Source organism: Carcharodon carcharias, chromosome 2, assembly GCF_017639515.1.
Source record: "Carcharodon carcharias isolate sCarCar2 chromosome 2, sCarCar2.pri, whole genome shotgun sequence".
NCBI lineage: Eukaryota > Metazoa > Chordata > Chondrichthyes > Lamniformes > Lamnidae > Carcharodon > Carcharodon carcharias.
This window is the reverse complement of record NC_054468.1, coordinates 160,040,869-160,068,684: the sequence shown is the minus strand read 5'-3', so window position 1 is coordinate 160,068,684 and position 27,816 is coordinate 160,040,869. Positions and strand designations below refer to the sequence as shown.

At 39.8% G+C, this 27,816-nt stretch overlaps 1 protein-coding gene across 6 annotated transcripts in view; it reads left to right on the top strand.

Moving 5' to 3' along the window:
- Nucleotides 1–27,816, top strand: part of cnksr3 (cnksr family member 3) — a 180,399-nt gene that overhangs the window by 48,340 nt on the left and 104,243 nt on the right. For 4 of the 6 annotated variants that reach the window (XM_041214157.1, XM_041214142.1, XM_041214171.1 and 1 more), the window contains one exon: nt 14,612–14,775. The exons of 1 other annotated variant lie outside the window; for it this stretch is intronic. In XM_041214157.1, the coding sequence (XP_041070091.1) occupies nt 14,612–14,775 (164 nt within the window). Of the gene's footprint in view, nt 1–10,532; nt 10,607–14,611; nt 14,776–27,816 lie in introns of all 6 variants that reach the window. One more of the 6 variants, XM_041214165.1, reaches the window with a different exon arrangement.

The following is a 27,816-nucleotide window of genomic DNA, read 5'->3' as shown; positions in this document are numbered from 1 at the left end:
CCACATTTCTAACGGAGAACAGTCTCTAAATCTTGCACTTGACAATCAGTTGTTCCTCATTCATAAACTTCCATTGTGTATGATATGCACAGCTGAAAAAGAATGCATATATCATTTTTTTTCAATAATGTAGCATATTTGCTACAATGAGGTATCACTTTTATATATAGCAGAAGCATTGAGTCTATTTGAAAGTAGTTCATCTTTACATTTACCAACCAGAACTGTATAACCTGAAGAGGTCCTTGATCAGAGTTCAAATAGTTTGTTTGTACAAGCTGTCCTAGCTTTGATCAGGTCAGTCAACAGTGACTTGGATAGGGAGAGATGAATTATCCAGGCTTCCTGTTTCTAACTACAGTCCCATGACCTTGACATCGACTATATGTAAATATTGGGATAGGATCAGATCTGACAAAGATGCAATAGCTCTTTATTACACCACTGTGGTAATTTGTCACATGAAGACTAAGCCGTAAGTGAACCAAAGTACTATAGACCCTGGGAATCGGAGTCATCAACAGTGATATCAAACAGCAAAAATACTACGGATCTGAAATAGAAACAAAGTGCTGGAAAAACTCAACCATCTGGCAGCATCTGTGGAGAGAGAAGCATCTAATGTTTAGAGTTTTTTAAAAAGATGCTGCTTGTCAGCATACTGAAGAAGGCAATGTTGAACCCCCTTACCTTCCTGTCGGTCTCTATCCTGGGTGCCAGTTGTGGCTCAGTTGGTAGCACACTTGCCTCTAAGTCAAAAAGTTGTGGGTTGATGCCCTACTTCAAGACTTGAGTAAAAAATTCAAGACACTCACACTCGTGCAGGACCAAGAGATCCAGGGCAAATTTCAGAGATCAGGGGAGTTTTCCCTGGTGTCCTGGCCAATACTTACCCCTCAATCAGCATCACAAAAAACAGGTTAGCTGGTCATTATCACATTCTAGTTTGTGTGAGCTTGGTGTGCACAAATTGGCTGCTGAATTTCTGTCATCACAACAGTGACTATGCTTAAAAAGTACTTTATTGGCTATAAAGTGCTCTGAGACATCCGGTGGTTGTGAAAGCCACTATATAAATGCCAGTCTCTTCTACACTGTTGCTCACCAGTTATGGTGCAGTGATCCTGCTTTGCTTACATCTTTTCTAGTCCCATAATATTTCTTTATTACATTTAGCTCTGTGGATTTTATCATTACATTCCTAGTATTTGTACATGCAGTAAAATTCCTTCAGGATAATGTTGACTGTTCTGCAGCAAGTGAGGCAGACTATGAATGGCAGCTTGCAGTTTATTATTTCAAGATAGGAAGCTAAAATATTAACCATGCAAATCTCTCTTCCCTGATTGGAATTTGACATTAGTATTTACATGCACTTACTGTAGCAAATTGACTCATACCAATACAAAAACATAGTTGACCCCATATCTAATTATATGCTTCATTGGCATATGTTTTGTGGTTTAAGTGCTGACAACCTATTAATCCAATGAAAAGACTCAGCATACTTTAATAAAGTGTTTCTAATTTCTGAACAAGGTACATGAATTTCAGCATATTTGGATTTCCTAAGGAATTAAAACTGCCCATATGGCGGTGGGCTTTCAACTACTTAATGCCCGCTTTTTGATCAAGAAATGGTTTTTCAGTTGGACTTTGATAAACTATTCACTCCACTGCTTTCCAATTTCTCATGTTGACAAGCCATCACAGCTATTTCTTCGATTTTTCATTTAGAAAATTTAAGCTAATAGTCTGCAAATCAGTGTATTTTTACATTTGACATTTAATTAAGGATGTTACCATGAAGGGTACATTGTGCAATCCCTGCAATGTGTTTATTCAGTCATTTCTTGGACACATAGTTCTTTTTAATTTAATACAGTTCTTAAGATTTCTTTTCTTCAATCCCATGTGTTGCCTAAAAGTTGTGCTATTAATCCCTTATTGATCCGACAAACTGGTTCTTGATTATCACGGCAATGAGCAGAGACAGGCTTCCACTGTTGCATCTGAACCAAAAGCATCTCCCACCTGAAGGCCTGTTATTGAAAGAGGACGAGGATGTGTCTCTCTTATGCTAAATGCCCAGATTTGATTGTTGCAAGATTTGTGGCGCAATGAGGAAAAGCTTTCTTGTCACCCACATCCACTACCATTTGTTTGACATTGGTTTTATAAACCAAAGTGTGTAGCCATTTCAGTCTTTCATGGCCTAGTTGTAATGTTGATGGTTAGGGGATCATCTATTTTTATTTTGTTTTACACATACTATTTGGAAATTATTCTGTGTTAGGTTCTTGCTAGTTCCTGGTTAGGATCTGAAATTATTTCTTCAGAAGGTTAACAAATGCAGGGTTGCACTTTATTGGTGCTAATTGCATCCTCCTGAAATGGTTATTGTGGGTGGTTTTATTTGTAAAACAAGTTGTCCCAATTTTATTCACTGCCACAGGCAGTGAATGTGACTCCGCCTATTCAAAAAAGAAGAAAGACAGGGAAAGCAGGAAACTACAGACCAGTTAGCTTTAGCATCTGTCATAGAGAAAATGCTGGAATCTATTGTTAAGGAGGTTGTAGCAGGGCACTTGGAAATCCTCAATGCAATCAGGCATGGTCAACATGATTTTGTGAAAGGGAAATCATGTTTGACTATTTTATTGGAGTTCTTTGAGGAAGTAACAAGCAAGGTGGATGAACATGGATGTGTACTTAGATTTCCAGAAGGTATTTGACAAAGTATCACATCAAAGGTTACTATTACAAAAAAAGAGCTCACAGTGAAGGGAGTAACATATTAGCATGGATAGAGGATTGGTTAGCTAACAGGAAATAGTATAAACATAAATGGGTCATTTTCGGGTTGGCAAGATGTAATGAGTGGAGTGCCACAAGGATCAGTGCTGGGACCTCAGCTATTTTCAATTTATGTCAGTGTCTTGGATGAAGGGACCAAATGTATGGTAGCTAAATTTGCTGATGTCACAAAGATAGATAGGAGAGTAAGTTTTCAAGAGGACATAAGGAGCCTGAAAAGGGATATCAATAGATTAAGTGAGTGGGCAAAAATTTGGCAGATGTAGTAGAATGTGGGGAAATATGAACTTGTCCACTTTGGCAGGAAGAATAAAGAAGCATATTACTTAAATGGGGAGAGATTGCAGAACTCTTGAGACACAAAGGCATCTGGGTGTCCTGCTACATAAAACAGGAAAAGGTTAGTATGCAGGTACAGCAAGTGATTTGGAAGGCAAATTGTCATGGAAATATAATTTTCATAATATTGTGATTTATTGTAAAGGTAGGTTAATAGTGGGGTTTGGGTTAAGTTATGTGTGTGTGTGGTGGATTTAATTGAATTGCAGACAGCTAGTCTGGAGTTTGAGTGATTGAAATGGGTTTGAATGCTATATACGTAAATATGGCTAAAGTTTTAGAATGTGAGGTGCAAGGAACATTTGCATTTTTAGATAAACCAGAGTTGTTTGAATTTCAAAGAGATGGTACAATGTTATACTTAGCCATAAGAAGTTAAGTCAAACTGCGTGTTTATTTTTCCCAAAGGTTACTGATAATATAAACCTTCCATGGTACTCATATTGTGAAAAAAGTAAAATTGCGAAGACATATTGGAACAATGGAATTTACATTAAAAATGGAGCAACATGTAAAAAGGAGATGAGGTTACAGTCTAAGACCTAACAAATGTGAAAAACCTCCCGCTTCTGTGCATCAAGTTGCTGTCTACAGGAACTGAAGCTTAAGGAAACTCACTTTTTCAATATCACTGTCCAACTTTGCCTATTAAATTACCTATTGAAATTTATTTGTTTTTATTGTTCCCTTAATGGAGGTGTAACTGGGAGCTAGATTAATTAGGAGTTTTAGGAGGAGTTATAATAGTAATTTGTAGATCTATGTATGTGTTTAAAATATTTTTTCTTAATAAATGTTTAATTTAGTTTTTTAAAAAAACCAATAAGCCTTGATGGACTTAATACTACTGAATTCAAGGCACGCATCTCGAAATAAAATATAAATTGCTAAAACAGCTGTGGCAGCTACTTCTAGTTGCCCTCTGGGATTTGAGCAGCTCAGCATTTACTGTCCACTGTGCCATAACAAAATGGAATATTGTTATTTATTGCAAGGGGAATGGAATGTAAAAGTAGGGATGTTTTGCCACAGTTGTATAGGGGTATTGGTGAGATCACATTTAGAGTACTGTGTACAGTTTTGATCTACTTTTTCAAAAAAAGGACATAATTGCATTAGAAGCAGTTCAGAGAAGGTTCTCTGGACCAATTGCTGGGATGAGAGGATTATCTTATGAGGGAAGGTTGGGCAGGTGAGTTCTGTTTCCATTGGAGTTTAGAAGAATGAGGGGTGATTTTATTGAAACATAAGATCCCGAGGGGACTTGACAGAGTGGATACTGAAGGGGTGTTTTTCCACTTGTGGGGGAGACTAGAACTAGGGGTAACAGTTTTAAAAATAAGGGGTCTCCCATTTAGAATGGAGATTAGGAGAATTTTTTTTGGAGGGTCGTGAGTCTGGGAATCTCTCTATCCCATGGATCGGTGGAGACAGATCGTTGAATGCTTTTAAAGCTGAGTTAGATTCTTGTTTGACAAGGAAGTCAAAAGAGTATGGGGGGTAGGAAGGAAAATGGAATGGAGGGCATAGTCGGATCAGCCATGGTCTTATTGAATGGCATAGCAGGCTCGAAGGACCAACTGGTCTACTCCTAATTCATATGTTCATCTAAGTTAGAATTAGAATGTGGTTTCTACAATATAAGCATGCTTTCAGCTTATCAGAATCACATTGGTTACAGCACAGGAAGCCATTCAGGCCATCATATCTGTGCTGGCTCTCCAAAAGAGCAATCTACGTAATGCCATTCCCCAGCCTTCTCTACATAGCCCTGTATGTACTTCATTTTCAAATAATAATCTAATTCTCTCTTTTAATGCTTCAATTGACCCTGTCTCCATCACACACTCAGGCAGTGCATTCCAGATCCTCTTCTCCATTTGCTTTGTTTGCCAATTACCTTAAATTTGTGCTGCCTTGTTCTCGATCCTTCCAATACGAACAATTTTTCCCCATCTACTCTGTCTAGACACCTCTCTGATTTTGTATACCTCCTATCAAATCTCGTCTCAACCTTCTCTTCTCCATATCAAGCAGTCCCAACCTCTCCGATCTATCTATGTAACTGAAGTTCTTCATCCCTGGAACATTTTTTGTGAATCCTTTCTGTATTCTCCCTAATACCTTTACATCTTTTCTGAAATGTGGCGCCCAAAACTTAACAACATTCTCCAGTTGAGGCCGAACCAGCATTCTGTGCAAATTTAACATAATATTGCTTTTGTGCTCTCTGTCCCTGTTAAAGGAAACAGCATCGTAGGCTTTATTATTAGCTGCTCTCTCAACCTGTCCTGCCATCTTCAGCGGTTTATAGCAATATGCACCCATGTCCCTCGGCTCCTGCCCCAACTTTAGAATTTTACTCTTTTATTTTATATTGTCTTGTGTTCTTCCTGCCAAAATGAATCACATGACACTTCTCTGCATTAAATTTCAGCTACTACTTGTCTGCCCAGTTCACCAATTTGTCAATGTCCTTTTTGAAGTTCTGCACTAACCTCCTCAGTTATGCTTCCAAGTTTCGTATCACCCTCAGATTTTGAAATTGTGCCCTGTACAGCAAGTTTCATGTCACTAATATATGTCAGGAAGAGCAAGGATCCTAAAACCAGCCCCTGGGGAACTCCATTACAAACCTCCCTCCATTTTGCAAAACATCCATTAACCACTCCTCTGTTTCCTATCACTCAGCCAATTTTGTATCCATGTTACCACTGTCTCTTTTATTCCATGAGCTGTAACTTTACTCACAAGTCTTTTTTTAGCAGCACTTCATCAAATGTGTTTTGGAAGTCCATGTGCACAACATCAACAGCATTACCCACACTGTTACCTCAACAAAAAACTCCATGTTAGTTAAACACGATTTCCCGAAACAAATCTGTGCTGTTTTTTCTTTAACCTGCATTTGCCCAAGTGACTATTAATTTTATTCAGAATTATCATGTTATATCATTATTCATGTTATGTTTCTTGAACAAGACTATTTAGAAAATTCAACAGTTTTCCCTTGGATGCTAAAATCTAAAGCAAAAGCAACTACTTGCATTTGTAAACATATAAAACCATCTAAATGACAAAGCAGTGAATGGAGGGTTGGGTACATCCTACTTTGAATGTTCTTGCTTCCTGGGGATCACTTCCTTTTAAATTGGATGCTGATTGGGCAGATGAGAGTACTGTAACTAAGGCTGTAGCAAGGAGCAATGCTCATTTATTAAACAATTTTTATATCTAACTGTAATATACAAGTGTCTGTGGCACATTGTGCAGAAGTTAACAACAGTTTTCAGAACCAGAGTATTTTCATTCTTTACATGACATCCACATACTGCCTCCATAGCTACATCCTGTCCTTTTATATTATGGAAGCAGTGAACCCAGTCCATTGATGCTGACCTCATTGCATTCTACTACAAGGTAAAGTGGATTCAGAATCAACTGTACATTCACAGTTACTCTTCTCATCAATCTCATCTCTCTAATCCAAGAACAGAGGTCAGTTGCATCACTTCTACCACAGTTACAGTGAGGCCAGTTAACTCTGCCTAAACTGGCAGTTGAATCCAGGATAACATTGATTATTAGGACCTTTTTTATATATTGGTTCATGGGATGTAGGATTTGCTTGCTAGGCCAGCATTTATTGCCCATCCCTAATCACCCTTGAGAAAGGTGTTGGTGAGCATTAGTATTGATATGTGGTGATTAGTATTGTTCAGTACTTCTTGGAGAAAGTCACTGACCAAATAATTTAGAAGTTCCATATATAAAATAATTGGATAGATAGAGTTCTGCAAATTATTCACCATAATAACCTATTCAGATTGCAATGTTGATATTGCAAACAGTGGCCACCTTTAATGACCCATTTTAATCTACAATTACTATATGAGCAATAATTTCCAAGCAAGTTTGAGTGTCCAAACAGTCGGTTGTCGTCATGGTGCCAGGATGAGGGACAGCTTGAAACTGTTTGAAAAGATGTTGGGGGGGGGGATCCAGTTGTTAGAACCAATGACATGAGGAAGGGTTAGGCAAGTGCTCTCTTGGAAAAGGCAAGAGCTAAATTGAAGAACAGGACCACGGAGTTGTAATCTCTGGATTATTACCTGAGCCAAGTGCAAATTGGTTTAGGGATCAGCGAATTAGGGAGTTGTGTAGGAAAAGGGAGTTCCCTTTAATGGGACACTGGCACCAGTACAGTGACAGGAGGTCCACCAGCACGCTAACAGAAAGGATAACTGCAGTGGTGTGGTGGGGGGGAAGAAGAATTAAGTGGGGTACTCAGGTGGAAAAGGTAGTACAGATGACAGTTCAAAAACAAACAAAAGGGAAGAGAGCGGAGTAATTGTCAGAAATTGTGCTTTAGGTAGAACTGGTGAAGAGCATACTAACAGGTGTAAATTAACTAAATCAGCATGTGTGAATAAGACATTAGGCAAGTGGCCCAAAAAAACCCACCTTTTATAGCAATGCACTGATATCAGGAACAAATTGAATGAATTACAAGTGCAAATTCAACTTGGAGGGTATGACATGGTAACCATTACTGAGCCATGACTGCAAATGGTCAGAACGAGGAACTAAATATACCAGGTTTTAAGGTCTACAGAAAAGATGGGGAAAATGGTAGAAGAGGAGGAGCAGCCTTAATGATTAAACATGAAATCATTTCACTGAAAAGAGAGGATATAATGAAGGGTGAGCAGGCAGTGGAAACTTTAAGCACAATTCAGTAGAAAAAGATTGAAGACTGCAGTTTGAAGTTGTGTATGGCCCGGCATGCAACAAAGGCAGTGTGGTTTATGTGGGGGATTTTAAACTTTCACATGGAATGGGATAGGCAACCTAGCACATGTCAGAAAGGTGGTGAATTTCTGTGTGTCTGAGAGTGCTTTCTGCAACAATGTATCCTGGAAGCAACAAGGGAGCATGCCATATTAGAAATTAGTAATGTGTAATGAGCCAGATTTAGTTAATATCCTAACAATATGCGAACATTTAATCTGATAGCCATCATATGATTAAGTTTAATGTAGTGTTTGAAAGGCAGAAACACGAAACAGCTACCAAGATTCTTGATTTAGATAAGGTTGTCTTTGATGGGATGAAGCAGATACTGCCCACAGTAAACTGGGCAAATTAGTTAAGGGGTAAATGACAGAAGATCAGTGGGAGGTGTTCAGAAGAAAACTTAATGTGATACATAACCAGTTTATCCCATAAGGGGAAGGAGCCACTTGCTAAAAAGAAAGCTCTGGACAACTAAGAGACCAAACTTAAAATGTTCAAAAATGCAACAAGCAAGTAGCACAGGTCATGTGGAATGGGAATGGTATAAAGAATAGCAAGTGGTGATAAAATAGATAAATAAGAGCTACAAAGAGACTTGTAAGGAATATCAGGATAAACACAAAAGCTTTACAATTAGAGAAGGAAGAAGGAGCTGGCCAGAAGCAATGTTGCTCCTTAAAAACTGGTACTGGCGATATTATCAATCAAGATAAGGAAATGGTAGACATAATGAATAATTACTTTGTGCCTCTATTTACAATAGAGGAAGAGGTTAGCATGCCAGACATCCCAAGGAAGCTGCTGTTGTATCAGTGTCAGGGAATTTTCCCAAATAAATATTGGCAAAGTAACAGTAATGAAGAGAATAATGGTAGTCTAAAACAAATGATCCTCAGGGCCAGGTTGCTTCCATCTCAATTTTTAAAAAAGTACATGAGAATATTGCAGATTCCTGAACTATAAGCTTTCAAAGTTCAACCAATTCAGGAGTCATTCCTTTAGATTAGAAAATTGTGTATGTCGCTTGTTATTTAATGGTGATAAGAAAACTAGGGAATTTTAGGAATTTTAGACCAGTTAGCCTAAGATCATTGCCAGCAAGTTACTAAAGTCTTTAGTTAGGATAGAGTGACTGAAAACTTTGAAATTTTTCAGTTCCTCTGGGAGAAGCAACATGGATTTGTAAAAGATTGGTTACGCCTGACGAACCCAACTGCATTTTTTTTGAATAGGTGACTAAATTAGTGGACAGAGGAATGTTTATGGATGCTATTTAAATTGGCTTCCAGAAGGCATTTGATAAAGTTCTTCATAAGAGACAATTAACTAAAGTTGAAGGTCATGAAATTGAAGGCAAATCATTGGCCTGGTTAGGAAATTGGCTTAGTACCAGAAGATGGGGAGTAGGGATAATATGTAGATACATTCATTGGCAGGATATGACTAGCAGTGCCCTGCAAGGATCTGTGTTGGATCCTCAACTATTCACTATTTATTCATGGTAGAAAGCTACATATCCAAATTTGCTGATGACTGAAAGATTGGTGGCATTGTAATAGATGAACTGTAGCAAATGGATTTCAGTATAGTCAAATGTAAGGTCATCCACTTTGAGCCTAAAAAGGATAGAACACAGTATTTTCTAAATGGTGAAAAGCCAGAAACAGTGGAGAGATCCAAAGACACTGGGAGATCCATGTTCATAGATCATTAAGGTATCATGAACAGGTCCAAAAACTAAACAAAAAGCAAATGGAATGCTGACCTTTATGTCTAGAGGACTAGAATACAAGGGATAAAAGTCATGCTTCAGCTATACAAAGCCCTGGTTAGACCACAGTACCCCACAGTACTGGAGTACTGTGAGCAGTTCTGAGCATCACACCTTAGGAAGAATGTATTGACCCTGGGAGTGCAGTATGAATTTACCACAATGGTACCTGGACTCCGCAGTTAAATTAAGATGACAAAATTGGGCCGCACTTGCTGGAATTTAGAAGGTTAAAGTGTGAATTGACCCAAGCTTTCAAAATATTAAAGGGAATAGAAAGAATAAATTGGGAGAAACTGTTTCTGTTGGTTAAGGAGTTGAAGACTACAGGGCATTGTCCAAGAATTAGAGCCAGATGTTGAAGGAATGAAATTAGGAAACACTTATGTGCACATACTCAGGATGGTTGAAGTTTGGAACACTCTTCCACAAACAGTAATTAATGTTAGTTCAACCAATTTTAAATTTGAGGTTGATAGATTTTTGTCAATTAAAGATATTGACAGATATGGGGAAAAGGTATATTATGGGGTTAGGTCACAGCTCAAGGGAATAAATGGCCCACTTCTTCTGGTCTTGTGTTTCTATCTACTGAGCCCCAATTATAAATATGCATTATGGTACTCAAGTTTAAAATGTAGTCTGAGAGGGAATGTTGCAGGGGCCTGTGCGTCTGAACCATGATCATTTATATTTCTCAGTCAAGATCTTTAAAGTTATTTGAAGGTAATTGGAATTTTTAAAGGCCATGCCATGCAGCAACTAAACCATACATTTTTCTTTTTCTATTAATTTTCTCCCTTTTTAGGTGCCAAATATTACTGTGTGTGTTCAGCAGGTGTGTTTCCCAGGTGGTCATTCAATTTGACATGTGAACTTTAGGTACTGAATAATGGTGTCTGATTTGTGGAGGACAGCACCCTCACCTGATCCTGAGTGTCCACAAGCACACTTTGCAACAATCTGTTGGCCTGTGAAGGAAATTGGAAATGTTGCTTTTCTTTCCTGTCCTCTGGCCTTTTCCAGTTCAAAGGTCTATTCTACCCTGCTTTTCAGTTTCAAATAAACCTTCCTTGCTAGTCAACTTTGCTCTTGCTGATTTCCAGTGGCCTTTCCAAGAGAGAACTGAATTTTTCTCACCTTTGTTGGCAACACTTCCTTATCCCTTCAAACCATTTTATTGCCCTGTTGTATCCCATTGAGTGGCTGAGTTGAAAAGAATCAAGTTTAGGCTTGATCAGTGGGTATTCGAAGAACTCAGCCCAGTCGACAAGTGGTAACTGGTTGGCATGCATACAAAATGCTGGTTACATCTACCATTGTGTCTCTGCCTCACGACTGAAACAGCCTGTATCAAAGTCACAAACAGTGACCCATGTGACTACGTTGGTGGTAAACTGCTCCCCCCCCTCATTCTCCTCAACCTGTATACAGCTTCCTGCACCATTATCTGTGACATTCCACATGGAATTGTCCTTTTTGTCCCATCCTATTCCTTGTCTACATGTTCCCTCCAGGGGCATCATTCAAAGACACATCAGGGTCAACATGCACGCTTGTTTTACCTCAGCACCACATCTTTTGAACCCTTGACTGTCTACCTGACTTATCACACTGTTAGTACAAAAACCGCAAACTTCCATCAAATAAGTACAAGTTATTAAGAAGACTGAAACCATTGGCTTGAACTTTCGCACGTACAGAGGCTCTCCATTGTAGAAAAAATGGTGCCAGAGGCCTGGTTGTAGCAGTCCCACCCCTGAACCCAGCCCCCACCATTTTTGCAGGGAGAGGGGTGTGGTGAGGAAAAGGGGCAGGTTGCACTTTACATGTCCGTGGTTCACAGAAACAGCTGCTGTACATGTTCAAGTGCAGCTCCCTTCAGTCAGATCCAATTTTGACTAATGGGCTGCCCAAAATGTGCCTTGTGCACTTCAGACCTATCAGGAGAAAGTCGAAAGTTAGTGGAGTTTTTTTGGAGAGGCAAGCTGCCTTTTTGGTATGCAGTGAGTAACTCACCTGACTCCCCAAAGCCTGTCCACCATCCATAAGGCACAAGTCAGGAGTGTGATGAGAATACTCTCCCCTTGCCTGGATGAGTGCAACAACACTTGAGCTTGACACCAATCGAGACAAAGCAGCCCATTGATTGGCACCCCATCCATAAACATTCACTCCCTCCACTATTGACGAACAGTGACAGCAGTGTGTACCATCTACAAGGTGCACTGTAGAAATTCACCAAGCTTTCTTAGACAGCACTTTCCAAACCCACAACCCCTACCATCTAGAAGGACAAGGGCAGCAGACACATGGGAACACCAGCATCTGGAAGTTCCCCTCTAAGCCACCCACGACACTGCCTTGGAACTGTAAGTGCAGAGGAGGTTTACAAGAATGGTTCCAGGGATGAGAAACTTCAGTTACAAAGATAGATTGGAGAGGTTGGGACTGTTTTCCTTGGAGAGAAAGCGGCTAAGGAGATTTGAGATAAATTTTCAAAATCATGAGGAGGCTGGACAGAGTAAAGAGGGAGAAGCTGTTCCCACTCGTTAAAGGATCATGAACGAGAGGGCACAGATTTGCAAAAGAAGCAAATGTGACGTGAGAAAAAACCTTTTCCCTTCAATGTGTGTTCGGGTCTGGAATGCACTGCCTGGAAGTTTGGTGAAGGCAGGTTCAATCGAGGCATTCAAGAGGGCATAAGATGATTATTTGATTAGAAATAATGTGCAAGGGTACAGGGAAAAGGCAGAGCAATGGCACTAGGTCATAATGCTAATTTGGAGAGTTGGTGCAGACATGATGAGCCAAATGGCCACCTTCTGAGCTGTTAAAATTCCATGATGCCACCATTCCTTCACTATCACAGGGTTAAAATCCTGGAATCTCCCTAACAGCACTGTGGGTGTACCTGCACCACATGGACTGCAGCGGTTTAAGAAGGCAGCTCACCACCACCTTCTCGGACAATTGGGGATGGGCAATAAGTGCTGCCTTAGCCAGTGACATCCATATCCCATGAATGAATAGCAAAAGTAGACATCTATGTGCATAAAAAGTGGGTAAACTCAGTGGAATATCAAGCTCATTGGAGCTGTGAAAGGCATTTTAATCTCCTAGCCTTTTAAACCTGCAGACTGCTTTTAATTTTAAAAAATTCTGTGCTTGTTATTTCACGCTCGGTTGACATCAGCCTCAGGGTTATCATTATGGGATTTGTGCTGCATGACTAATTTAATAATTTATCCTTATCACACTAGGGGAGGCTGTCTGTTCACACTTTGATAGCTCCAAGTGCTTATGAACCCTTTGAAGGGCTGTGAATACAAATGCTTGTTATTCTATGGGACTAGGTAGTTGAAAGAATTTAAATGTAGTGAATGGATTCTTATCAATGACAAGTTTTTTTTTTTAAATGGTGAATTCATCAATAGACACTTATGACCCATGCTGAAAAAAAAGTAAAGTTCTGAGGTATGCCCATGACAGATAAGGAGTGAGTTGGCATGGAGGGTGGAAGGGCAAAGGCTGAGTGGGTTGGCATAGGTTGACATGAGTTGGCACTAAGTTGGCGTAGGGGCTATGGGGCATTTGCAGAGGGGAATAGGCTGGCAAGTGTGTGTCAGGTGAGGGTGTATGTTGGGTAAGGGCTGTTTTTGTGGGGTTTCTTTTGCAGCTGGGACCAAGTGCCACATCACTGAGGTGGGCCTTTTCACACAGCCCGCTTCCACACCTGACTGCTCCTGAGCGATGGGCCCAACTCCCCCAACACCCCGCACCTGCACAACCACCCCCCCCCCCCCATCCCCATCCCCAAACCCTGAAATGAAAATCAGAACTTCCAGGGTAGTTTTTTGGGAGTCAGGTTCACAGAGCTAGGAATTCTCCTGACTCCTCTGTGTTTCCAACCCGAGAGCGACAATTCAGGCTATTGCCTTTATCCTTTCGCTCTGTTCCCTAGCTACCGACTCTATCCATCTCTCTGGCACCTGAACCAGAACAATCGCAACCTTGGTGTTGTATTTGACACCAAGTTGAATTTCTGATCATACCTGCTCCATGACTAATGATTGCCTACCTCTACCTCTGAATTACCTGCCTCTTCCCTGCCTCAGCTTACTTGCTGCTGATGCTCTCATCCTTGCCTTTGTCTCTTGGCTCAACTATTCCGGTGCTCCCCTGGCAGGCCGCCTGTCTTCCATCCGACGTAAACTTGAATTCACCCAAAACAATGCTGTCTATATTTAACTTGCTCCAAGTCCTGTCTGCGCATCACCCCTGTTGACATTGATATACATTGGCTCCCAGCCTGGCAATGTCTCAGTTTTAAAACCTTGTCCTGGTTCTTAATTTCATCCATGCCCTTGTCCCTTCCTGTGCCTGTAATTTACCTGGGCTCTACCAGCCTTTGGAACCTCTGTGCTCCTTCAATTCTAGCTTAGTGTGCATCCCCCCAGCTGCTCTGCTATTGCTGGCTGTTCCTTCAGCTGTCTAGGCTCTAAGCTCTGGAATTTTTTCCCTAAAGCTCCATCTTTCTACTTCTCTCATCCTTTAACACCACTTCTTAAAACCTACCTCTTTGCCTACACTTTCGGTCCGCTGCCTTAATATTTTTCTATATGGCAGTGTCAAATGTTGTTTGATGCTCCTGTGAAACATCTTTGGGTGTTTCACTATGTTAAAGTTGCTATATACATGTAAATTGTTGTTGCTTTATGCCTAGAAAATGCTTGTTGAAGCCCTTGTCCTTTTAATTACTTTTTGGAAACTAAAGCGTTTACCTTTGAGCATACATTGACTTATGCTGAATAGGTGATACAGTGATCAGTTTCCAATTCCAATAAATGAATCTTTAAATATTTAATATTTGTCTTTCTTGTGTAGGGCTGGATGATTACTTGCAGTGCTATGCTCACAACTTTGAGCGAGAGAAGATAAATGGTGAGCAGCTTCTACAGATTACTCATCAGGATCTTGAAGAATTAGGAGTAATTCGTATTGGTCACCAAGAGCTAATCCTAGAGGCTGTAGATCTGCTTTGTGCTCTGGTAAGTTTTTTAAACAATTAAGAAAAGAGTTCAAGGAACTAAATGGCTATGTTGTATGCTCCAATTTGCCCAAAAAATGAATAAAGTCCAAAACTCCAAAAGAATTAGTGGCCTAATTAAGGTTCTTTGAATAGACTTGTGATTTTTATGGAAAGAAGATGGAAGATTGTTAAAATTCACACAAGGGGAAACTTGTCACTCAAGTCAAACATTGCACAGTTATATTTTCATTCTTTAAAAAATTGTTTTTAGTAGATCTGAAGTGAAAATACTGAAGTCTTGTTCAATAAACATTTGCACATTCATCCATTTGCCTGTGCAAACATAAAATTAATAGATTTCTCATTTTAAATTCCCAAGCTGGTGGACAGTGATCTGAAAGAGTTATCTTCCAATATCATTTTGAAATGTTTACTATCCACTCCTATTCCTAAGCCTACTTTGTTTGGACTCTCCATGCTGGAAGGAGAAGATATTTATTTTGAATCTTGAGTGTTACCGCTGTAACTCCACTCTGCCATCATTCCTCCTCCTCCTTTGTTTGCCAGTTCCTAAAGAAAGACTAGAAATAAAATGTGAAAGTCTCGAGGAGAAATACTTACTTTGTAAATCAAACTGTAGCTAATTAATTTAGTTACTTGAATAGCCATGTCTTTTTAATGTGTTACCAGTTTTTCTGTGTATCTGATTAAAAATCTGAGCTGAAAGATTTCCATGTTGTTAGATTTTTTTCTACTTGTGGAGATCCATGTCTGATGATCTGACTGGGAAAGCTTGGCTGGAATAACTTCTCCAGAGGCAATGGAACTGCTCTGTACCAACTATCCAAAAGTACTGAACAAACTTAGCAGCTTTCTTTAGATAAGGAAGGACTGTTGAGAAACCTGATTTTGGTCTTTAAAATTGCGGAAGGGGTTTGGAGAGTGTTAAAAATAGAGAAGGTGTTTCCACTTCCAAGGGTCTAAAAACTAGGGCCATGACTGTAAAATATTCATTAACAAATTTAATAAGGAATTTGAGAGAGTGGTGAGAATATGGAATTTGCTACCACAAAGAGTAATTGAGGTGATAGCATTCATGCATCTAGCTGTAAACTAGATAATCTCCCATTACTTTTTTCCTCATGGACTTGTGTTAAGGTGAGATAAGTTAAGTGGGAGTAAGGTTGTGTGGAGCATAAAGACTAACATTGCCGTTGAATGACCAAGTTCTGTACTGTAAAATTCTATGCTTATGAACTTACTGTGACACACCCAAGCCAGGACGTGAGCACTTGAAAGTAATTCACATTTCATTGTATTGACACTAGCATTTGTGATAGACTTTGGGGGACAGGAAGAGTTAGGGAAAAAATGCTCTGCTTAGAGGCAGCCTGGCAGAGAGGGACTAGTGGTAATGTAAGCCAGCTATCTCTGGTAAGAAACTATTCTGTAACCTTTAGATTTTTCTGGTGAATGGGAAAGTCCTTCAGAAAGTGGAGTTTTCAATTGTCTGGAGAATTATTTATTCATATTTATCTGAAATTCTTTACTTCACTTCACCACTTGACAAACAGATTTAAGTTTCTACCTTGCAAACAATGGGCCCTTGCCCTATTCCTCTCGGACAGAATCATGTACACTGCCTCCTGCCCCAATGACTGAGTCTGCCACTACAGGTGTAGCTGGGTCCATCTTTGACAGGTCCTCATGCAACCTGAAACCCAGAGGACATCCACCATGGGCATCTCATTTCAGAGCAGGGGAACGAGCAGCCTGTCTCTCATGTTGGTGAAGCCATAATAGTTGCCCCACCTAGAATTAATAGATGAAGAGGAAGCTGCCTTAGTTGCACAGAAGGATTTATTTGGGTGTTTATTGCCGTGTTACTGTTTCACTAATGCCCTTTATTTGAATGAAAGAATGAGTTCATGTGAACTGTGTGTTGTCATTGCCTCTTTGTTAGGTCCCCCATTCACCCTGTTTAGTTTCTTTCTGGTCAATAGAATGATCAGCTTTGACAAAGGGATGTACCTAATCGGTGCTTGGGTGATTGTGGGAAGGTGGTTTATTTGGGGGTGGTGTTGCACAGGAACCTTGGTAGAGAGCTCACGTTACTGCAAGCACACTTCAAGTTAAGTGTGGCTGGATGAGCCTGTCATGGGCTTCCCTAGCAGCCAGATCTGCGACTGCAGGATCCACGGCACATCAGGCTCCTCCTCCTGAGTGGAGGACACCTGACGCTGTCCACCTCCCTTTTGTATCCAGTCCTCTCTGCATCTGCATCGCCATGTTGTGATGGGCACTGGAGACCCTGGGGTATTTTGAAGAGCATGTCCAGATCTGGCATGACAGTTGAACTTCACCTTGAGCAAGCCAATGGCTTGTTCTCTAGTTTGCGTTGTGGTGACACTGCTCCATTGTAACTCTCCTGTGCTTCTGTTGTAGGGTTCTTCACTGGGGTCAGCAGCCAGGTCCTTTCTGGCTACCTTTTGTCTCCTAGGAGCCAACCAGTCAGAATATTTGGTGGAGAGTACACCTTCGGAGACTGCTGAAGCACACAATGCTCACAGTACAGTGCAAACCCATGTATGATGTTCTTGTAGTGGTCACAGACCAGCTGCACATTAAGAGAGTGGAAGCCATTTCAATTAATAAAGACACATGGCTGATCAGTTAGTGTCTAGATTGATTGCACTCATGTGGCAATCACCCCCTGGGTTTGCAGAAATCCTGCAAGTGAAGCAGAGATACCAGCACTCTGAGTGTGACTGGCTTCATCCAAATATAGCTGGAGGCCTTGGCAAACAGGGAATTGGTGACCTGGTGATGCAGTTATGGGATGTTGCACTTGTGGGCTACAGATTGTAAAATCCTGCAGATGTCACCAGTAGATCCCTAGACAGAGCTGGGTACAAGAAAACATTGAGGGCTACAGACAACTTGACAGCTGCAGGAAATGTGTGATCACCTGTTCCTCGTGGGATAAGTCTGGGGCAAAAGATTAATGTGACACCTGCCTTGAGAACCTGAGATTTCTGACGCACTGTTGTTTGGAGAGGTCAAGGAAGCTAAACCATTGGCCTTTAGACCCTTTTTTGGGGGTATTGTCACCTTCAAGTTACAGCTCTCTGTCCATCCCTTCTGTTTAGTGCAGCCGCATGTGGCTATTTCAAAGGCCAGTGCTGCTGGAGTTGCTGCCCCTGTGCTGGGCTGGAGCAGACTGCACCTCCCCTTTTTAGAGGCTCAACCAACTGTGGAATAAGTGGCTCATGTATTGAAGGGAAGTCTTGCAGGCAAGAAGTTGAAATTGAGCTCTGTAGACTCCAAGGCACTTGATAGTTACAGACTAAGCTGCTGTTCCCAAAGAAATCGATGTATTAAGGCTGAAGGAATGACTCCAGTTGGCTTCAGCCTTTCACTGTGGCTATCTACAAGCTTGCTATCAGGTAAGTTTCCAACAAACAATGACTTCCCAGTATGCACTTGCCTCCTTCAAACTGACAAGATGTAAAAGTAACATGGAACCTGGGCACTGGCTGGGAATGTTGTGTTAAATAAGCCCTTTACTTTTTTTTAATTGCCTTAATTGGTTTCCCACCAGATCCAAGCGGGTTTCCTGCTGGTCTCCGGATCTATCCTGGCATTACTTTCATGGAATTTAACTCCTTGTGTGCATGTGTCTGGAAGGTGGGGGGATTGTACAATTCAAACTTTTTTCTTACCCTGTTCTGCACCCTCTCCCACACTTTTCAGTTGCATTTAAAGCTATAGGAGGTCATTCAGTCTATTATGTATGTGACAGCTCATTGCTAAAGTTGTCCACAGTATTCCCACTACTTTTTGTGCTCCCCTTAAACTTGCATCTTATTCTGTTTATCCAGTTTCTCCCTTTAAAAGATGCAGTAGTTTCTGCCCCAACAATTCTGTGTGGTACAGTATCTTGTGCTACAGCTATTGTGTGTTGTAAAAGCAGTTCTCCTAACAAGATCTCTACTTGTAATGAAAAATTTAAATTGTCAAACCAGTCAACACTGAATCCCCAATTAAAGGGAATAGTCCTTCTTTATGCACACATTCACAACATTTAGGACACTTCTTTTTCCAAATAAAACCTCTTGACCCACCACCTAGCTGTAATGGAAATACTCTTCATATCTTGATCCTTTGCTCCAACTCTAGTTACCCCTGCTTGGCGCCATCCTTGTGAATCTGCTTTTTTTTTTAAGCTTTCAAGTTCTTTCGATATTGGAGTGCACGGAATTGCTTACCATACGGTAACTATTGCTTAACCAATACTTTGTACAAATTTATCATTACCGCTTTTTAATTTTGTACCTCTTGTCTCTACTTATCTATTCAGTGATGCAACCCTTCCTACTTTGTAGGAATATATTTATTTTGTATAGTACCCATCTCTCATTAAAAATATCTAACTTGTCATTTATTTCATACCCAACCATTTTCCTTTTGTAAAAATGAACTGTAATGGTATTGTGTGTGCTTTAATTTAACAAAACACTCCTCTAAACTAGTTATTTTGGTTATTGACTGTTCTCGTTAATTATAGTTCTGAGTTCCAGTGGTTAAATTAGTAACTTTGGAGGATTGTAAGTAGCTGTCCCCTCTGCATGAGTATGTGCAGACATAATATTTGAGAGATTCATATGACTGACTGTGTACTGGATGTATTCAACCTTTCAAAATAACCAGGAGTTGACTAAAAGCTTGAAACTGCAACTAACTTAGTTCAAGAACTCGCAATTGTACAGTTTAGCCATTGTGCCTGAGCCCTTCTGTTCAGACATTTTTTTATATTTGGCAAGTATTTCCTGAATTTCCTATGACTTTTTTGCCTTACTGGGGGTGGACTGCATTGTCAGAGCTGCCATCTTTTGAATGAGACATTAAACCAAGGTGCCAAGCGCCTGATCAGTTTTAACTACACATTGCATGATCCAACAGCAGCAGCAACTTGTATCTTTAAAGCATTTTTAACATAAAACTTCCCAAGGCGCTTCACAGAAGCGTTATAAAGCAAAATTTGATATCCAACCACACAAGGAGATATTAGGGTGGATGACTAACAGTTTGGTCAAGTATGTAGGTTTTCAGGAGTGTTTTAAAAGTGGAAAGTGAGGTAGAGGTTTAAAATAGGAATTCCAGACCTTAGGGCCTTAGCAGCAGAAATGAATAGTGGAGTAATTTAAAATTGGGGATGTTCGAGAGACCAGGATGAGAGACACTCAGGTATCTGAGGGTTTTGGGGCTGGAGGAGATTACCAAGATAGGGAGGGGTGAGGCCATTGAAGGATTTGAAAACGAGAATTTTAAAATCTTTGAAGAACCTGGAGTTCTCCTGTTGGCATAGCCAACATTTATCCCTCAAATGATACATTCAAAACAGATTACTCGGTCATTTATCTGTTTTGTGAGTGCAAATCAGCTGAAAGTTAAGGAATTAGCTTTGAAGAGTTTGGGGATATCATGAGGACTTTGAAAGACAAGATATGAATCCTTAAAGAAAACCTGAATTTTAAGAATTGTCTTAAAATCCAAACCCCCATGATGCACTGATGCTCTTCAAAGAACTTTTTTGCCTCATTTATTAGGACTGTGTGGCAAGATAACATGTGTTATGCATATTGCTGCCTCCAAAAACAATGCCCAAGTTTCCTGCAACTCCTTTTTATTTTGAACCTCTTCAATTGTGTTTCCACCCCTGCTGCAGCACTGAAACACCTTTTCAAAGTCATATGATAGCCCGTGACTGAATCCATGACTGTGAACATGATGCACCATCACTGCTGATTATTCTCAGTCAGGCTGAAGCCTTTTTAAATGATTGACCATATGATCTTTCACCATGTCTCCTCCATTCTTCATGGTTGAACTGGCCTCTCCTGTGTCCATTCTGTTATGACCCCCGTAGAAATCGATAACTTTTTAAAAAGAAATTTGAACTCCCAGTTAATAGCTGAATTGATGACATAACACAATTTCACATTTTAAGACATTTACTGTAACAAACAGACTAAATGCACTTATGACTAAAAACTATTCTTCAGGCAACTTATACTTTAAACTGCAGAAAAGAACTTTTAACAAAACCAAAAATGGACACCAACAGGTATACACCTTTACACTGTCCTTTATGTAGACATTTAATTCTCCCAGAATCAATCCACCATGGTTCTTAGCTCCTGAGGGTTTACTTCCAATGTTTTCCTTTCCCAGCCTGGAAACTTGTAATTCCAGAGCTCCTTTCATGATGCCAGTTTACCTGGAGACTTCTCCCCCTGACTAAAGCTAAGCAAATCTTCCACCTCATTTTGACTTGCCACAAATTTGGTTTTTCCAATCCAAGCATGAGTTACCACCTCCATTTCTGTGTGGTGAACCAGAGCGTCTTGCTGTCTATAGTTGGCCTCCCTCTCTCCCTCCAGGATCCTGGCAGATAAACTGTCAGAGTTTTCAGGGATATCTTAGAAACCTTTCTCCTCTCAAAACCCATTTCCATGGCAACATGAATACATAGGCCTTGTATATAGATTGAAGTGCTGATTAGCTATCCTTGCAAGCTCAACTCTCATTTTGGAATCAAATGAATAGTTTGAAGCACAACATTTATAACCTGACATTCTGAACACTTTTCTGGGACTTCGGAGACTTGCAACCTATCCACTGTTAGCACACAGGCTGCTGCCATTGTCTCCAAGAGTAAATACCTTCACTTGCTTCACCATAAAATAATCTGGGGCCTCTTTTAATCTCTTCACTGCAAGTCTATGTGGTTTAATTGTTAAGCAGACTTCAGAACAGGTCACAAGCCCCCTTCATTTTACCTTCAATTAAAGACAGTCCCAAAACATAAAATTATAAGCTTTATAAGATTGTTAACATTTCTTACCTCTCCAGTCAGATACCATCTCCTTTAATGGCTTTTCTTCCCATTTATTCCAGAGACCCCAGCAACTTACCCTCTAATTCACATCTTCAGATTGTCCTATAACATCACTATATGAAAACACATCACGTTCTGCATGTGTACTGACAACTCCCAGCTCTACCTTGCCACCTCCTCTCTTGCCCCCTTTACCTCTGATTTGTCATGCCACTTGGTAGGCATCCAATGGTGGATGAGCAGAAATTTCTTCCAATAAACTGTTGCGCCAGATTTTGCTTTAAGAATAACAGTGACACTAACAGCATCATGGAGTAAATTGGACAGCAGCTTGCAGCCCCTGCAGATGTGTATTTAAACATGGAATACCAGAAGCTGCTATCGGAGACAGGCTTGCCTCCACAGGCTGTGCTGATAGACTCGGTGATGAAACCAAAGTTAATGGCATTAAATCCACCAGAAAATTTAAGACTGTTGCATTCAGGATTCAGTAAATTTTTAATGATGTGATAGTTCTCTGTCTTTGAACATTTAATTTTACAAATGTGGATCTCATTCCTTGAGAATTTCATTAGTGCTGGAGATTTTTTTTAAAACTACTTTTCTGCATATCTTCTATCTTTCTCTTGATCGCTTCTTTATTTTCCAATCTTTATTGTGAACTTGCCCACTTTTTGACCAGAAGAATAGTAAAACAACATATTATTTAAATGGAGAGAGGTTGCAGAACTATGAGATAGACGGATCTGGGTGTCCTGGTACGTGAATCACACAAGTTAGTATGCAGGTGCAGCAAGTGATTAGGAAGGCAAATAGAATGTTGTTGTTCACTGCAAGGGGAATGGAATATAAAAGTAGGGATGTTTTGTACAGGGTGTTGGTGAGACTGCACCTGGAGCACCGTGTAAAGTTTTGGCCTCCTTACTAAAGAAGGAATAAATTTGTTAGAAGTGGTTCAGAGAAGGTTTACTCTACTTGCTACCTGGGATGGGGCTTGTTTATTTTGGGGAAAGATTGGACAAGCTGGGACTATATCCATTGGAGTTTAAAAGATTGACAGTGATCTCATTGAAACATATAAAATCCTGAGGGGACTTGATAGGGTAGATTCTGAAAAAATGCCTTCCCTTTTGGGAAGGGGCTAGAACTAGGGGACACTGTTTAAAAATAAGGGGTTTCCCATTTAAGACGGAGATGGAGAATTTATTTTCCCTGTGGGTCATGAGTCTTTGGAACTCTGTTCCCCGAACAGCAATGGAGACAGGTTTATTGAATATTTTTAAGGCAGAGTTAGATGGATCCTTGACTAACAAAGGACTTGAAGGTTACCGGGATTGGTGGGAATATAAAATTGAGGCCATAATCAGATCAGCCATGATCTTATTGAATGGTGGAGCAGGTTCAAGGGGCCTAATGGCCATCTTCTGCTCTTAATTCATAGATTCATATGTATGTTCATATGATTCTGTACATGATTTTATACTACTTCGTTTAGTGTGCCTGTCTCTAGGAATTCCTCAGTCCAATTGGTTGGAGAGCCTTTGTATTTTTTGCCTTGTTCAGATGCCCAGATCCCTTAAAGAGGATGCAATGCTGAAAATAATCTCTAAGAAGCACTGTTGCCACTAAAATGCTCACCAAATGTTTGTAGGCAGCCACCAGACTTTGGTTCCTTTGGTGCTGACTGCAAAACCTGGCCACTTGTCTTTGGTCCTTGCTGCACACACCATTCTCCAACTACCAACCCCATCTCCCTTTCTAGCCATTGTCTCAGGTAAAACCAGACTGTTTTACAACTTCAAAATCCTGTTTAAACCAAAGCTCAGCTGTTGACTCCATATCCTTTGTCACCAAGATCGCTTACTTTCTCCTCAATATTGCCCATTCCTGCCCCTGCCTTAGCTCAATGGCTGCTGAAATTTTCATCTATGCATTTGTTATCAGCAGACTTGGATTATCTCAATAATTCCATAAATTTTAGAAACTCTTCCACCCTTTATAAATCGTAACAATGTTGGTCATATCCTCTCCTGTCCCATTCATACATCACCTTTGTACTTGCTGACCTAACACGGCTAATAGTCTCGCAAGGGCTTATATTTAAAATTCTTACCCTTATCTTTAAATCTCTCCATGTCCTTGCTGTAACCCGACCTGTTGTAACTCTCCCAGATCTTGATGCTCCTCTAATTCTGGTCTCTTGCAAATCCCCAATTTTCAGCTGTCCACATTCTCTATATTTTTGAATTTCCCCCTAAATCTCTGGCTCACTTGTGTGCCCACTCATGCTTTGTGCCTCCCTTTAAAACACCATTGAGAATCTATCTTTGATCAAACTTTTGATCACACATCCCAATATTCCTTAGGTGGGTTCTGTCAAATACTTGTTTGATAATGACCTTGTGAAGCATTACAAATACAAGTAGTTGTATGGAAATGTTTAAGTTGCTGCTGTTATTTTGTACTGTTGGATTTAATTGGCTTGTTAACACTCTCATGCATGGAATAGGATAGCTATCCAATATCTGTACCCACAGAATTGTATTTTTTTAAAATCACAGCCACATCAGACTCCCAATTTTTCTGTTTATTGTTTCTATTGAAAACTACTCCAATGAAAAACAAAGTCTGAAAATTTCCATGGAAATGCCTCCTAGCACAGCATAGCTTCATTGGACATTGTGAACATAGGACAGAACCTTTTGCCATCATCATTGTTTTGGTTTTAAAATCTGGTAGCTTGGTGACCTAAAATAAAAGCCAGATACTGAGGATGCTGGAAATCTGAAATAAAAGCAGAAAATGCTGGAAATACTTAGCAGGCCTGCATGTGCATGGAAAAATAACCATAACTCTTCAAGTTATGCAGCAACATTTGTCTAGTGAATTGCTGAACCACTGAGGCTATGAAGATTCCATTTTGGATCCTCAGTTTGTGCTAGGTTAACAGATATCTCAAGTAAATCAGAAGTTGTGGCAAGACAGGTCCCTCCAAAAAACCCTGGACAAGAATAGATCAGTTAGCTCAAAACGCCTTTTATAAAATCATAGCATAAGGTGAGGCAAAAAAAATTCCATGCGCTAATTTAGGGGAAAGTGCTGGGTATGCCCTCAAAATCAAGTAACAACTTCACCATGCGCAGGAAGCGCATTTGTACCTCTTCTCCCCCCCACTTTCTCTAGGAAAAATAATTCCACATGCTGACAACCCTCAGAAAAAAATTCTCCTCATCTCACTCTTAAACTTAAACGGCATCCCATAGTCCTAGTCTCACCCACAATTGGAAACGTCTTCCTGGTATCTACCCTCAGGATCTTATGTTTCAAGAAGATCACCTCTCGCTCTACTAAACTCCAATGGGTATTACAAGGTAATAGTCAAAGAAAAGCATGGAGTTCTCCCTGATGTCCTAATCAACATATATTCCTCAACCAATGCCACTAAAACAGATTACCTGGTTATTTATCTTGTTGTTGTTGCTGTTTCTGGAACCTTGCTGTGCACACATTGGCTGCCACTTTTTCCAAAAAATGAGTGGCTATACTTAAATTCTGTATTAGGTCTGACATTCTTTGCAATGTCCTGAGACTGAGAAGAATTATATAAATGCAAGGTTTTTTTTTCCTTTTACAGATATTAGAGGATCTGAAGAGCAGGAGTGCCTAAAGCTGTCAGCCTAAATTAAGTGCTCCAGTCCACAGTAGTATTTAAAGTTGAGCCTTCTGACTTGGAGAAAAATGTAGTCAAGTTGGTAAAGCTGTATAAAGTGCCACTTAACCCCCATTTTCTGCTTTATACAAAAAAGAGCTGGACCTGAAACTATACTAGATAGTTTCAATATTTTTCAACAAAGCAATGAGAGTTAGCAGGAGTAGCCTGCTGGAAATTTCCACTTGGTCATTTTTGAACCACGTGGAGATCTGTTACTTGCATCTGCTTTCAGAGGGAAAGTCAACAAGTGGTTCTATAGGTCTGTCTTCAGTTTGAAAAACTCTAAAGACAATATTGAATACTGATGTCAGACTGTCGTATGAAATAGGTCTCCCTTAGTCTGGAAAAATGGATTTGAGGTTAGTCTTTTAATAACTTCAGTGCCTACATATAGTTTCTCTTGTAGCTCTGTGGTTTTCTCCCACATATTTCCTTTAATGGCTGTGGTAACTACTGTCAGCTGGGTTGATTGTGTACTTTTTTTTATTGTAGCAGGAGAGGAAATCAGAATGGCACTTATTATTTAATTAATGGGAAGCCACAGTTGCATTTGAAAATTGTCTGTTGCTTTTTAATTTGATGCTTGTTCAAAATTCAATTCACAATTGAAGTTCAATCGTGTGTATAATGAATTGATTCATTAACTTGGAAATTGGATTGGCCTTGGCTGGCTTAGCATATTCTACAAACAAGTGGGAAGTTTGCAAATATATAAGCTCCAATGTGTACTGTGACTTAGTGGTTTTGGAATGTGTTTTCCATTTCAACCAGTTAAAGAAGGTGCAAATTCAAAGTTGCTTACTTCAAATAATTGGATCATTTTAAATTTTATGACACAAAATGCCTTTGAGTTATCAGAAGTAAACTGCTAACACATTGGCAACCTAGACCATCTTTTTGGTAAGCCTCTGAAATTGTTTCATGTAATATATCTATGTAATATATAATATCTTGGGGAGACAATGTCTTGGTGATAATGTCACTGGACTAGTAATCCCAGCTAATGCTCTGGGGAACATGGGTTCAAATCCCACTATGGCAATTAGTGGAATTTGAATTTAATTAATAAATCTGTAAGTAAAAGTTTGTCTTAGTTAACAGTGACCGTGAAGCCATCGTCAATTGTCGTTAAAACCCTGGTTCACTGATGTTCTTTAGGGAAGGAAATCTGCCACCCTTACCTGGTCTGGCCTACATGTGACTCCAGACCCACAGCAATGTGATTGGCTCTTCACTGTCCTCTGAAATGGCCCTAACAAGCCATTCAGTTGAAGGGCAATTCAAGATGGGCAACAAATATTGGCTTTGCTAGCAATGCCCACATCCCATGAACGAATAAATTTTAAAAATTAATGTCTAAATTATCCATGAGCCTCTAATGCATTAATGTTCAAATAGTTCTAAGAATATGGGATAATTATTGGCAGGACTTTGCAGAATTTTATGATTTCAAGAGTCTATAATGATATAATATCAGTGGTCCTTTGTCACCGCCTTTTGTGGATGTCAAAAAAATCTCAGGGCAGTGTTTTGAAGACGAGCAGGGGAGTTATCCTTGGTATCCTGGCTAGTATTAATCCCTCCAATCAATGTTCCAAAAACAGATATCTGATCATTATCACGTTGCTGTTTGTGGGAGTTTGCTTATTGGCTGGTGCCTCACCACACTTTAAAAAGTATTTCATTGTCTGTAAAACACTTTGAGACATCCAGTGGTCATAAGCATGATTTAAATGCTAGTCTTTTCTTTTACCAACCATTGGATCAGCTTCAAATCTTTTCAGATGCTTGATTTCATTAGACTACATTTTAATTCATCAACTGGGAAAATTGAGATAAAATTGAGATTGTATTATATGGTCCGTTTGAAGAATTTCTGTGAAATCGCTTCTGGTTGAAGCTTAGACATAAGTATTGGACTTGCTTATCCTTTTGTTCACATATAAATTCTTTGCAATATTGCTAATAATTACATTAATTTGTCCCCCTGAAGGGAGGGTCTGTCCTTTATCAGCAGAAGGTGCAGATAAATATTTAATCCGTTTAAAAATAACAGTGGGTAAACTGAAATAAGAACAAAAAAATGATGGAGAAACTCAGCATGTTGGGGCAGCATCTGTGGAGAGAACCCGAGTTTGAGTTAACTGATAAAGGGCCATTGACCCAAAACATTAACTCTGGTTCTCTCCACAGATGCTGCCTGACTGCTGAGTTTTCCCAGCATTTTTCCTTTCTTCAGATTTCCATCATCTGCAGTATTTTGCTTTTGTATTAGTGGGTAAACTGAACCTGCCTGTATATTGTTTGGGTTTGGCTTTTTTATGCCAACCACATCCAGAAAATATTCATGTGCATTTATCTTCTATGTTCTGATGATATGGAATTCACTTTCAAATATATGAAAAGTAAAATTACCATCAGAGGCCTCAGCTGCATTGTAGAACTCC